Raw genomic sequence first — 15161 nt, 5'->3', positions numbered from 1 at the left:
TACAGTATACTGCAGTAGAGCAGTAGGCCTATATGGCTATAGTGTATTACAGTACACAGGGTTAGTATATACTACAGTATACTGCAGTAGAGCAGTGGGCCTATATGGCTATAGTGTATTACAGTAGACAGGGTTAGTATATACTACAGTATACTGCAATAGAGCAGTGGGCCTATATGGCTATAGTGTATTACAGTAGACAGGGTTAGTATATACTACAGTATACTGCAGTAGAGCAGTGGGCCTATATGGCTATAGTGTATTACAGTACACAGGGTTAGTATATACTACAGTATACTGCAGTAGACAGGGTTAGTATATACTACAGTATACTGCAGTAGAACAGTGGGCCTATATGGCTATAGTGTATTACAGTAGACAGGGTTAGGGTTAGTATATACTACAGTGTACTGCAGTAGACAGGGTTAGTATATACTACAGTATACTGCAGTAGAGCAGTAGGCCTATATGGCTATAGTGTATTACAGTAGACACGGTTAGTATATACTACAGTATACTGCAGTAGAGCAGTAGGCCTATATGGCTATAGTGTATTACAGTAGACAGGGTTAGTATATACTACAGTATACTGCAGTAGAGCAGTAGGCCTATATGGCTATAGTGTATTACAGTAGACAGGGTTAGTATATACTACAGTATACTGCAGTAGACAGGGTTAGTATATACTACAGTAAACTGCAGTAGAGCAGTGGGCCTATATGGCTATAGTGTATTACAGTAGACAGGGTTAGTATATACTACAGTATACTGCAGTAGACAGGGTTAGTATATACTACAGTATACTGCAGTAGAGCAGTGGGCCTATATGGCTATAGTGTATTACAGTAGACAGGGTTAATATATACTACAGTATACTGCAGTAGAGCAGTAGGCCTATATGGCTATAGTGTATTACAGTAGACAGGGTTAGTATATACTACAGTATACTGCAGTAGACAGGGTTAGTATATACTACAGTATACTGCAGTAGAGCAGTGGGCCTATATGGCTATAGTGTATTACAGTAGACAGGGTTAGTATATACTACAGTATACTGCAGTAGAGCAGTAGGCCTATATGGCTATAGTGTATTACAGTAGACAGGGTTAGTATATACTACAGTATACTGCAGTAGAGCAGTAGGCCTATATGGCTATAGTGTATTATAGCAGACAGGGTTAGTATATACTACAGTATACTGCAGTAGAGCAGTAGGCCTATATGGCTATAGTGTATTACAGTAGACAGGGTTAGTATATACTACAGTATACTGCAGTAGAGCAGTAGGCCTATATGGCTATAGTGTATTACAGCAGACAGGGTTAGTATATACTACAGTATACTGCAGTAGAGCAGTAGGCCTATATGGCTATAGTGTATTACAGCAGACAGGGTTAGTATATACTACAGTATACTGCAATAGAGCAGTAGGCCTATATGGCTATAGTGTATTACAGCAGACAGGGTTAGTATATACTACAGTATACTGCAGTAGAGCAGTAGGCCTATATGGCTATAGTGTATTATAGCAGACAGGGTTAGTATATACTACAGTATACTGCAATAGAGCAGTAGGCCTATATGGCTATAGTGTATTATAGCAGACAGGGTTAGTATATACTACAGTATACTGCAGTAGACAGGGTTAGTATATACTACAGTATACTGCAGTAGAGGAGTAGGCCTATATGGCTATAGTGTATTACAGCAGACAGGGTCAGGGTTAGTATATACTACAGTATACTGCAGTAGAGTAGTGGGCCTATATGGCTATAGTGTATTACAGCAGACAGGGTTAGTATATACTACAGTAAACTGCAGTAGAGCAGTAGGCCTATATGGCTATAGTGTATTACAGTAGACAGGGTCAGGGTTAGTATATACTACAGTATACTGCAGTAGACAGGGTTAGTATATACTACAGTAAACTGCAGTAGAGTAGTGGGCCTATATGGCTGTAGTGTATTACAGCAGACAGGGTTAGTATATACTACAGTATACTGCAGTAGAGCAGTAGGCCTATATGGCTATAGTGTATTACAGCAGACAGGGTTAGTATATACTACAGTAAACTGCAGTAGAGTAGTAGGTCTATATGGCTATAGTGTATTACAGTAGACAGGGACAGGGTTAGTATATACTACAGTAAACTGCAGTAGAGTAGTGGGCCTATATGGCTGTAGTGTATTACAGCAGACAGGCTGAATGTCATTCAGTAAATGAGGCGTGACTTTCAGTCAGAGAGCATCGTCAGCAATAACTGAACTCACATAACTCTCACACACCAGCACGCGCAGACACACAAACACACACCAGCACGTGCAGACACACAAACACACATGCACAAGATGCAACAGTCTCACAGAAACACACACACGGAAGAGGCTGTCAAACTTTATCTGTGGCTGCCAGCGTTGACCTCTAGCTGACCTCTTTTGTTTATCCAATCAGAGCCATCTCTACTCCCCATTCCAACATGACCTTCACACACACTAGTCGATTATACACAAACATGAACACTAGTGACAGGGGGGAAAAATAACGATACCGTTACATAATCAGGATATTATTTTTGGACTAAATATTGTATCGTAACGTTTGGACAATATGGTAATATTATTTTTGCGCTAGTTGGCTGTACCTGCACCAAAAATCCAGTAGATTACTTTCATAACTCGTTCTCAATCTTTCTAAATTGGGAGCCAATTTGTTTTCAGCACTTTTATTTCCATGACTTTTATTTTGTTTTCGCATGGCTCTCTCTCGTCTCCCTGCAGCAGACATACGGTGAGCAATATGTCTGGAACATCGAATCGCAATAAAATCACAGTATCGAAATCGCAATACATGTAGAATCGTGAGAATCGCAATACATATCGTATGGGCACCTACTGTAAGTATGGTGATAATATCATAAGGCCCCTGGCAATTCCCATCCCTAATGAACACAGTTGAAACAACATATACAAATGTGCATCTATAAAGGAATGACTTCACAGGAGAGGAGAGGAAAGGAGAGGAAAGGAAAACAATTTTAAAAGGAGAGGAAAGGAGAGCAAAGGAAAGGAGAGGAAAGGAGAGGAAAGATAAAGAAAGGAGAGGAAAGGAAAGGAAAGGAGAGGAAAGATAAAGAAAGGAGAGGAAAGGAAAGGAGAGGAAAGATAAAGAAAGGAGAGGAAAGGAAAGGAGAGGAAAAATAAAGAAAGGAGAGGAAAGGAAAGGAGAGGAAAAGGGGGAAGGAAAGGAGAGGAAAGATAAAGAAAGGAGAGGAAAGGAAAGGAGAGGAAAGATAAAGAAAGCAGAGGAAAGGAAAGGAGAGGAAAAATAAAGAAAGGAGAGGAAAGGAAAGGAGAGGAAAGGAGGTTTGGACACAAAGACAGTGACACTTGGGCACACACTGGAGCAACTGAGAACCCAAACCACCATTACGCCAATCAAACATAAACCACTGACAGAGGCAGAGACGGGAAATCGCTCAGTCATATCCTGTGTCCTGAATATACATCCCTCTGCATCTTGTCAGATACAAATGACTGTTTCCTACTGATAACAGATAGGGGGGAGAGAGGGAGACCAGGAGAGAGAGAAATAAGTGTCTTACCTTGTACACCTGTCCGTAGGTTCCATTGCCCACCAACTCCACCAGCTCAAAGATGCCTGCTGGGTCCTAAAGAGAGACATATTCTGAGTCACAGAGCGTACAGATATTTAGCTTGAAGCTGGCAGTTATAGAGGTGTTAGCTTGATGCTAGCCCCCAGACATAGGCTAAACTGTTAGCTTGATGCTAGCCCCAACAACATAGGCTACAGGCCGTTAGCTTGATGCTAGTCCCCACCCCAGACATATAGACTGTTATCTTGATGCTAGCACAGATAGACAGTTAGTTTGATGCCAGCCCCAAAACATATAGACTGTTAGCTTGATGCTAGCCCTCAGAGATAGGCTACAGACAGTTAGCTTGAAGCTAGCTGATGCTAATAGACGGCTACTGTCGATAGCTAGCTAAAGTGGCTGCATAATGGTTAGCTTATTAGACAGTAGAGTTACAAGAGCAACCGCTAGACCACAGCAGAGAACCCAGTAACCTCACACACACACACACACACACACACACACACACACACACACACACACACACACACACACACACACACACACACACACACACACACACACACACACACACACACACACACACACACACACACACACACACACACACACACACATACACACACACACACACACACACACACACACACACACACACCTCCCTCTTTGCTGTGTTGCTAAGGCATTCTAACAATAGCTGGAATTCAACTCCCCCCTCTGTAGCCCTCACTCTCTCTTTCTTTCACTCTCTTTCTCTCACTCCAACTCTCTCTCTCTTCATTCATCTCCAGCCAGCCAGAGTAGATATATGTAGCTCTCACAGTTTTGTTCTCTCGTTCTCTCTCATTCCAGCCCGTCTCTGAGAAATGCTAAGGCACTCTCATACTCTTTTATTCTCTCTCTTTTTCTCTCCATCGCTCTCTCATTCCAACAGACTTGAGCCTTTTGGCTATGGCAGTTTTACTCTCTTTCCATGTCTCTCCCTCCATCTGTCTCTCCCGCCATATCTCATTACATCTGTCTCTCCCTCCATCTCTCCCTCCATCTCTCTTTCCGTCTGTCTCTCCCTCCATCTGTCTCTCCCTCCATCTCTCATTCCATCTGTCTCTCCCTCCATCTCTCATTCCATCTGCCTCTCATTCCATCTGTCTCTCCCTCCATCTGTCTCTCCCTCCATATCTCATTCCATCTGTCTCTCCCTCCATATCTCATTCCATCTGTCTCTCCCTCCATATCTCATTCCGTCTGTCTCTCCCTCCATCTGTCTCTCATTCCATCTGTCTCTCCCTCCATATCTCATTCCATCTGTCTCTCCCTCCATCTCTCATTCCATCTGCCTCTCATTCCATCTGTCTCTCCCTCCATCTCTCATTCCATCTGTCTCTCCCTCCATCTCTCATTCCATCTGTCTCTCCCTCCATATCTCATTCCGTCTGTCTCTCCCTCCATCTGTCTCTCCCTCCATCTCTCATTCCATCTCTCTCCCTCCATCTCTCATTCCATCTGCCTCTCCCTCCATCTCTCATTCCATCTGCCTCTCATTCCATCTGTCTCTCCCTCCATCTGTCTCTCCCTCCATCTCTCATTCCATCTGTCTCTCCCTCCATATCTCATTCCGTCTGTCTCTCCCTCCATCTGCCTCTCCCTCCATCTCTCATTCCATCTGCCTCTCATTCCATCTGTCTCTCCCTCCATCTGTCTCTCCCTCCATCTCTCATTCCATCTGTCTCTCCCTCCATATCTCATTCCATCTGTCTCTCCCTCCATATCTCATTCCGTCTGTCTCTCCCTCCATCTGTCTCTACCTCCATATCTCATTCCATCTGTCTCTCCCTCCATATCTCATTCCATCTGTCTCTCCCTCCATATCTCATTCCGTCTGTCTCTCCCTCCATCTGTCTCTCCCTCCATCTCTCATTCCATCTGTCTCTCCCTCCATCTCTCATTCCATCTGTCTCTCCCTCCATCTCTCATTCCATCTGTCTCTCCCTCCATATCTCATTCCATCTGTCTCTCCCTCCATATCTCATTCCATCTGTCTCTCCCTCCATCTGTCTCTCCCTCCATATCTCATTCCATCTGTCTCTCCCTCCATCTCTCATTCCATCTGTCTCTCCCTCCATATCTCATTCCATCTGTCTCCCTCCATCTCTCATTCCATCTGTCTCCCTCCATATCTCATTCCATCTGTCTCTCCCTCCATATCTCATTCCATCTGTCTCTCCCTCCATATCTCATTCCATCTGTCTCTCCCTCCATCTCTCATTCCAGCAGTATCTAAGCACCGCTGTGGCCCTTCTACTCTCTTTTATGTTCTCACACAGAAACACTCACTCTTCTAAACAAGCCCACACAAGGGTTAATGATCAAGTGTGTCTAAGTGTGTGTGTGTGTGTGTGTGTGTGTGTGTGTGTGTGTGTGTGTGTGTGTGTGTGTGTGTGTGTGTGTGTGTGTGTGTGTGTGTGTGTGTGTGTGTGTGTGTGGGGGTGCGTGCGTGCGTGCGTGCGTGCGTGTGTGTGTGTGTGTGAACAGAGTAAAACAGAGTGTTTTTGCTGCTCCAGTTCATTCATATCCTCAGTCTAACTGATAGAAAAGTGTCCGTTATCATGACTATTTAATACAACAGAATGGGCTCACAGGGTGTGTGTGAGATGATTAGATTACAGTAGGTTAGTGGATGATGGGAGTCACGTTGTAACTGGTCGTATCTAAACAACCACTGTCATGAGAGAAGGACTCTACTGTACTGTACTCACACACAAACGTGTTCTCTCTGTTGATGAATCTTATTCTCTGTTCAGCTCCTCCCGAGGCCTTGTATACATTCTTCAAACTCTATGGCTCTAAAGTGTGTGTGTGTGAGAGGCTAGGGAAATTGTGTGAATAAGGGGTATTGTGGCTCAGCTGTTAATTAGATCACCCAGACACATTCATGGGGAGACATTTAAGTGTGACACGCCCAGATAATTCATGAATAAGATGTATGCAGGTCAGTTCTGGGGTGGGTTTAGGTTGAGAGTGTTGTCTATAATGGCTCGTGCTCTGGCCAAAAGTAGTGGAGGATAGAGTGTCATCAGTGACATAACTGGTACTCAATCTCTCGCTTTCTCTCTTTCTCTCTCCCTTCCTCATTCCCTCTTCTTCACTTTGCCTTTGTCTCTCTCATTCATCAGCTCCTCACTCTACACTTGTGTGTGTGTGTGTGTGTGTGTGTGTGTGTGTGTGTGTGTGTGTGTGTGTGTGTGTGTGTGTGTGTGTGTGTGTGTGTGTGTGTGTGTGTGGTCAGTGCTGTCCTGCTGATCTGTTGATGTCATCAGCTGACTGCCTGGCTTCTGACTGTGTGTGTGTGTGTGTGTGTGTGTGTGTGTGTGTGTGTGTGTGTGTGTGTGTGTGTGTGTGTGTGTGTGTGTGTGTGTGTGTGTGTGTGTGTGTGTGTGTGTGTGTGTGTGTGTGTGTGTGTGTGTGGTCAGTGCTGTCCTGCTGATCTGTTGATGTCATCAGCTGACTGCCTGGCTTCTGACTGTGTGTGTGTGTGTGTGTGTGCTGTATCACCAATTATCTGACCACTTCTCAGTCAGGATTTCCCAACACACACACACTCATCTGTCCGGCGGTTCCTAGGCCAGTCTAGCCAGTGACCCACTAACCAGTGGATTAATGTCTGCGACTGACTGGTGGAGAACTGTAATCCACACAGGCCACTGTACATCTCAGCTAGACTGGCTCTGCACAACCTGGCAACCTCAATAGGCCACTGTACAGCTCAGCTAGAATGACTCTGCACAACCTGGCAACCTCAATAGGCCACTGTACAGCTCAGCTAGACTGGCTCTGTCCAACCTGGCAACCTCAATAGGCCACTGTACAGCTCAGCTAGACTGGCTCTGTCCAACCTGGCAACCTCAATAGGCCACTGTACAGCTTAGCTAGACTTCCTCTGCCCAACCTGGCAACCTAATCATGCTACAGTACAGCTCAGTTCTAGACTGGCTCTGTCCAACCTGGCAACCTAATCGTGCTACTGTACAGCTCAGTTCTAGACTGGCTCTGTCCAACCTGGCAACCTAATCGTGCTACAGTACAGCTCAGTTCTAGACTGGCTCTGTCCAACCTGGCAACCTAATCGTGCTACAGTACAGCTCAGTTCTAGACTGGCTCTGTCCAACCTGGCAACCTAATCGTGCTACAGTACAGCTCAGTTCTAGACTGGCTCTGTCCAACCTGGCAACCTCAACATGCTACTACAGTACTATGTTGTTTACTATGTCAAATTGTGAGTTCTGTTATGTCATGGAGATTCTAGAATGGCATCAATAAACTGTCTATCATCCTTTATAGTAGTCTGTGGGTCATATGGAATTAGCTTATATCTATCTATACACAGTACCTGACCACACACACAAACAAATGCAAACGCACACACATCATCTTGCAGAGTAGGTGTATCCATCATGCAGTGTGTGTGTGTGTGTGTCTTTGCTCAGGGTTAACAAAAGAACCAGAGAGCGCAGCAACAGCAGCCTACAGCCCCAGTCTACAATCTTAGAAAAAAATTGCCATCTAGAACCATAAAGGGTTTTTTGGCTGTTCCCATAGGAGAACCCTTTGAAGAACCACTTTTGGTTCCAGGTACAACCCTTTTGGGTTCCATGTAGAACCCTTTCCACACAGGGTTCTACATGGAAAACAAAATAGTTCTACCTGGAACCAAAAAGGGTTCTCCTATTGGGACAGCCGCAGAACCCATTTGGAACCATTTGTTCTAAGAGTGCACAGACAACACAGTCTACAGGTAGCCTAGCCACCAGCATTACTGGCTTAGCAGAGTTTAGCATCTACACTGATGGTTATACCAACATATAACCATATTGGCATATGCAATATATCAAGGTAATGTAATATAGACAATGTATGACATATAAATAGATACATAGTGATTATTTAATAGTATCCTTTGTAGAGGAATCTCTCTACCCGTGTTAACAGTGAGTGACATTTGTTGTTCACACACACAAATAGACAGTATGCCTTAATGTATTCATACAGTAAATGCACATGAAGGCTATCAGGCTGTTTTCGTAGACCCACATTAACATTCTCTTTGTGTGTGTGTGTGTGTGTGTGTAAATATATAGGCTACATTCCACCGCGGACTGGCTCAATGAAAGCGACATATTCAGACCTAAAAGTCGAGACCCCCCCCCTCAAACCATGACATCAGATTACATGGCTATGCTGTCATGCTATTTCATACCTAACCTTTGTTTATCTTGGTCAGTCGTTAGTAAATCAGCTGAAAGAGAAAAACTTGACGTTTTTCCACTGAGTATGTTCATCTGTTGTGTTATATTGTATAACTACCTGATATTAGGCTATGAACAGTGCTATATAAGCCTGCATAATTCGATATTTGGATATGTTTTGCTCATGCACAAACATCGGTAGGCCAGTCTGCCATGCTGGTGGCTGTAGGGAGGGATGGGGAATTTGACCCATTTTAGAAGCGTTGTCTCACACACACAGAGAGAGAGAGAGTAGGAGCCATCTCTGAAACAGATACATGATGTAGACCCGGCTTTATCTTACCCGTAGAGCAGACAGGTCGATCTCATCCAGACTCCGGGCAGGGGAATCAGTCGCCATGATTCAAATAAAATATTTTAAAAATCACCAGAATCAGAAATCATCCAGACAACGAGACCACGGAGAAAATGCCCTTGGCCCCCGCTATAGGCTGCCCTCTTCCTCGGGGAAACGAGCCTGCCTACCTCTTTCTCACCGATAAGCGACGGAGAGATGGCGACAGAGAAAATAAAAAAGAGAAAATATAATATATCCCAGTTTGTCAGTAGGCTTAGAGGTGACCGACGTTTTCAAAAAACGCTGCTAAAGCAGAGATGCTGGTGTGTGACTACAACGGGACGTGAACATGATCAGCAGCAGCACCGAATCCACGTCTGTAGGTTTAACCGACAGAGCGAGAACTCACGGTTTGCTGGCTGCTGCTGATTTTGAGCGATGTCAATCAAAGACACCGCGGGCGGGGCAAATCTGTAAACCACTCCCACTCCAGAGGAATGCCCAATTTGATAAATGTCATTATTTAAAACTCCGTAGTGACGAAAGGAGTTTCCAGAGTAAGCCGTCCCTGACACCGGGGTGTGGTAACTGCTTTGTCTAAAGTTTAGTAATGATGTTAGGTAAAGTGGGACTTCTTGTAAAAGGGATCTATAAATGGAAACAGAGCGATGTATCAAACTACACGAGTTCAACAAGGGCCAATCAACTTTGCTGTAGGAACATAACATCCATGTAGACGTCATACACTTGGTCACCACGCTTTCATATTGAAATGTTTTAGAATGTATTATTATTATTAATATATTATGTATGTATTATGAACATAGCGCTGTGTATAGGAACTAATCAGACGTCCAGAATAGAGAAGTTTCATTCAATGGGGCCCATTTAGTCCTTTTTTCTTTGGTTTTATTTGTCCTTTATCCCATTGAGAATAACCATGTGTTTTATAACAGAGCCCTAAAGGCAATAGAATATAGATTATTCCTGAGAATAGAACAGAGTAGAGATGTTTCCTGAGAATAGAACAGAGTAGAGATGTTTCCTGAGAATAGAACAGAGTAGAGATGTTGTCCTTTTAAAATATAACAGAGTAGAGATTTTTCCTGAGAATAGAACAGAGTAGAGATTTTTCCTGAGAATAGAACAGAGTAGAAATGTTTCCTGAGAATAGAACAGAGTAGAAATGTTTCCTGAGAACAGAACAGAGTAGAAATGTTTCCTGAGAATAGAACAGAGTAGAGATGTTTCCTGAGAATAGAACAGAGTAGAGATGTTGTCCTTTTAAAATATAACAGAGTAGAGATTTTTCCTGAGAATAGAACAGAGTAGAGATTTTTCCTGAGAATAGAACAGAGTAGAAATGTTTCCTGAGAATAGAACAGAGTAGAGATGTTTCCTGAGAATAGAACAGAGTAGAAATGTTTCCTGAGAATAGAACAGAGTAGAGATGTTTCCTGAGAATAGAACAGAGTAGAGATGTTTCCTGAGAATAGAACAGAGTAGAGATGTTTCCTGAGAATAGAACAGAGTAGAAATGTTTCCTGAGAACAGAACAGAGTAGAGATGTTCTATGTTGGGTATGTTGTTTGGCCTAGTATGGTTCTCAATCAGAGGCAGGTGTTTGTCATTGTCTCTGATTGGGAACCATATTAAGGCAGCCTGTGTTCACTGTTTGTTTGTGGGTGATTGTCTATGTCTATGTCAGTTGCCTGTGTCTGCACTGTTCAGCTTTAGCGTCACGTTCGTCGGTTTATTGTTTTGTAGTTTGTCAAGTGTTTTTCGTCTTCGTTTAATAAATTAAAGTATGTATTCAAACCACGCTGCGCTTTGGTCCGATCCTTGCTCCTCCTCAGACGAGGAGGATTACGACGTTCGTGACATGGTGTCCTTAATATTTTGTATACTCTTTATGTCTCTGGTATGGTATATGCGAGGTATCGCCTGTATTCATTTCAGTAACTCTATGTCAGTGAAAGGTTAAAGAAATTGTCCATTCTCAAATCAGATTCATTTGGCTTCAAAATGTCTTGATTTAAAGGCATAGTCTGGGATTTGGTAAGCTGACAGTTGATATTGGGGAAATATTATGTCACCCGTAGGTACAGAATAATAATGTGTGTGTGTAAATGTGCGTGATATGGCTTCTTCTGTGCGTCTTCACATGTGAATTATAGAGTAGGCATTAATTGGAGCAGATATTATGTACTGTAGCATATGCTATGTTACACCCTCTCAGCACACACACACAGGACATTTAGCCCAGAATCACTTATTAAATATTTAAACTGGGGTAGTAATGTGTTCTCTTACGCTCCCCCCCCCCCCCCTTTCTCCCTCTCAAATCAAATTTGTTTGTCATATGCGCCGACTACAACCGGTCCAATCATATCAAATCAAATCAAATGTATTGGTCACATACACATGTTTAGAAAGATGTTATTGCGGGTGTTCCGTAATGATTGAGTTTCGTGCGCCAACAGTGCAGTAATATCTAAGAAGTAATATCTAACAATTTCACAACAATACAGACAACCAAAAGAAAAGGAATGAAATTAAGAACATATAAATATTTGGACGAGCAATGTCGGAGCGGAATAGACTAAAATACAGTAGAATAGAATAGAATACAGTATATACATATGAGATGAGTAATGTAAAATATATACACATTATAAAGTGACTAGTTTTCCATTATTCAAGTGGCCAGTGATTTCAAGTCTATGTATATAGGGCAGCAGCCTCTAAGGTGCTAGTGATGCCCTTTAGATAGAAGCTGTTTTTCAGTCTCTCAGTCCCAGCTTTGATGCACCTGTACTGACCTCGCCTTCTGGATGATAGCAGGGTGAACAGGCAGTGGCTCGGGTGATTGTTGTCCTTGATGATCTTTTTGGCCTTCCTGTGACATCGGGTGCTGTAGGAGTCCTGGAGGGCAGGTAGTTTGCCCCCGGTGATGCGTTGGGCAGACCGCACCACCCTCTGGAGAGACCTGCGTTTGCAAGCAGTGCAGCTGTCGTACCAAGCGGTGATACAGCCCGACAGGATGCTCTCAATTGTGCATCTGTGAAAGTTTGTGAGGGTTTTAGGTGCCAAGCCAAATTTCTTCAGACTCCTGAGGTTGAAGAGGCGCTGTTGCGCCTTCTTCACCACACTGTCTGTGTGGGTGGACCCTTTCATTTGGTCAGTGATGTGTACGCCGAGGAACTTGAAGCTTTCCACCTTATTCACTGCAGTCCCCTCGATGTGGATAGGGGGATGCCTCCTCTGCTGTTTACTGAAGTCCACGATCATCTCCCTTGTTTTGTTGACGTTGAGTGAGAGGTTATTTTCCTGGCACCACACTCCCAGGGCCCTCACCTCCTCCCTGTAGACTGTCTCGTGTAGACCTTACCGTGAAATGCTTACTTACAAGCCCTTAACCAACAATGCAGTTCAAGAAATAGAGTTAGGAAAATATTTACTAAATAAACTCAAGAAAAAAATAAAACAAAAAGTAACAGAATAAAATAACAATAACGAGGCTATATACAGAGGGTACCGGTACCGAGTCAATGTGCGAGGGTACAGGTTAGTCGAGGTAATTTGTACAAATGGTATGGGTATGGGTCAATGTAAATAGTCGTAATGTGTCCAGGTGGCCATTTGATTAATTGTTCAGGAGTCTTATGGCTTGGGGGTAGAAGCTGTTAAGGAACCTTTTGGATCTAGACTTGGCGCACCGGTACCACTTGCCGTGCGGTAGCAGAGATAACGGTCAATGACTCTCTCCCCCTTGTCTCCCTCTCTCTTTCCCATGTCTCTGTCTCATTCTTTTTCTGTCTTTCTCTTTCTAAGTGAAGGTATGTTGTCGTGGCACTCTAGGGGAACAGGGCGTGACATGCTCAGGTGATTCCATGGAAGACACTGGATGAAGAAAACAACAATTATATCTCAGGAAAACACACATGCACACACGCCTGCAGACATATCGCAAACCCACACCCACACACGTACACACACACACACACACACACGTACACACACGCCTGCAGACATATCGCAAACCCACACCCACACAGGTACACACACACCCACATACACACACACACGTACACACACACACACACACACACACACACACACACACACACACACACACACACACACACACACACTTAGACACACACACACACACACACACATTCCTGAGAATAGAACAGAGTAGAAATGTTTCCTGAGAATAGAACAGAGTAGAGATGTTTCCTGAGAATAGAACAGAGTAGAAATGTTTCCTGAGAATAGAACAGAGTAGAGATGTGTTGTTGTTTCCTGTCACTATAACAGAGAAATACTCTGGAACTGTTTTGGTCGGAGATCAGGATTATAAGGATTAAGCCAAAACAACACATGCAGAGGAACCATAGAATTGGGCTCTTTCGGTATCACTATACCAAAATAAGACATGTTAATTGAACATTTATCAAATCAAACATATTCATAAAAAATATATAAATTAAGTTATTACATTAAAATGATTACAGACAAATACTCTGGAACAGTCTGTTAAACGGTCATGAAGCAAAGTCCCCAAAGGATTACACAGATAACAAAATCCCAGAATGGAATCCCCCGGAATTGTGCCGGTTGGAAGATTGGCTAAGCTTGTATTCATCCAGAGAAGCCTCCAGTCATCCAGGTGAGAAATCTACAGACAGGTTTGTCTTCCCAAGAACTTCCTTAGAGCTATTAGTCATTCATACCATTTAATCAAATCAAATGTTATTTGTCACATGCGCCGAATACAACAGGTTTTACAACAAGTGAAATGCTTACTTACAAGCCTTTAATCAACAATGCAGTTTAAGAAAATCCCTAAAAAAGTAAGAGATAAGAATAACAAATAATTAAAGAGCAGCAGTAAATAACAATAGCGGGGCCATATACAGGGGGTACTGGTACAGGGTCAATGTGTCAATGTGCGGGAGGGGGGGGGGGGGGGGGGCACCGGTGACGAGGTAATTATGTACATGTAGGTTGAGTTATTAAAGTGGTATCAAAGCCAATGCCAAACTCATCCAAGCTAATGTCAACAACAATACATTATACAGGCACGGCTATTATCACATTTTGTCTTAGACAAGTGTGTGTGTGTGTGTGTGTGTGTGTGTGTGTGTGTGTGTGTGTGTGTGTGTGTGTGTGTGTGTGTGTGTGTGTGTGTGTGTGTGTGTGTGTGTGTGTGTACCTGTGTGTACCTGTGTGTACCTGTGTGTACCTGTGTGTACCTGTGTGTACCTGTGTGGGTGTGGGTTTGTGATATGTCTGCAGGCGTGTGTGTACATGTGTGGGTGTGGGTTTGTGATATGTCTGCAGGCGTGTGTGTGCATGTGTGTTTTCCTGAGATATAATTATTGTTTTCTTCATCCAGTTTCTTCCATGGAATCACCTGGGCATGTCACGCCCTGTTTCCCCTAGAGTGCCACGACAACATACCTTCACATAGAAAGAGAAAGACAGAAAGAGAATGAGACAGAGACATGGGAAAGAGAGAGGGAGAGAAGGGGGAGAGAGTCATTGACTGTTCTCTCTGCTACCGCACGGCAAGTGGTACCGGTGCACCAAGCAGCACACTTGGGGAATGCTGCTTTTTAGTTAGCTTTGCGACAGTATCAAAAATACATTTTGGATTGTTCTTATTTTCCTCAATTAAGTTGGAAAAATAGGATGATCGAGCAGCAGTGAGGGCTCTTCGATACTGCACGGTACTGTCTTTCCAAGCTAGTCGGAAGACTTCCAGTTTGGTGTGGCGCCATTTCCGTTCCAATTTTCTGGAAGCTTGCTTCAGAGCTCGGGTATCTTCTGTATACCAGGGAGCTAGTTTCTTATGACAAATGTTTTTTAGTTTTTAGGGGTGCAACTGCATCTAGGGTATTGCACAAGGTTAAATTGAGTTCCTCAGTTAGGTGGTTAACTGATTTTTGTCCTCTGACGT

The 15161-nt window shown here is 43.4% G+C and overlaps 1 protein-coding gene across 6 annotated transcripts in view; it reads right to left on the bottom strand.

Moving 5' to 3' along the window:
- Positions 1-9621, bottom strand: part of LOC139532367 (TRAF2 and NCK-interacting protein kinase-like) — a 52774-nt gene extending 43153 nt beyond the window's left edge. For 2 of the 6 annotated variants that reach the window (XM_071329845.1, XM_071329848.1), the window contains exons 1-2: positions 9200-9603; positions 3602-3667 (exon numbers count right to left, since the gene is read on the bottom strand). In XM_071329845.1, the coding sequence (XP_071185946.1) occupies positions 3602-3667; positions 9200-9256 (123 nt within the window). In that variant the 5' untranslated portion in view covers positions 9257-9603. Of the gene's footprint in view, positions 1-3601; positions 3668-9199 lie in introns of all 6 variants that reach the window. The other 4 variants (XR_011666556.1, XR_011666557.1, XM_071329843.1 and 1 more) reach the window with 4 other exon arrangements.
- Positions 9622-15161: the final 5540 nt, after the last annotated feature.

Source organism: Salvelinus alpinus, chromosome 10 (assembly GCF_045679555.1).
Source record: "Salvelinus alpinus chromosome 10, SLU_Salpinus.1, whole genome shotgun sequence".
Taxonomy (NCBI): Eukaryota; Metazoa; Chordata; class Actinopteri; order Salmoniformes; family Salmonidae; genus Salvelinus; species Salvelinus alpinus.
This window is presented reverse-complemented; position numbering and strand designations above follow the sequence as displayed.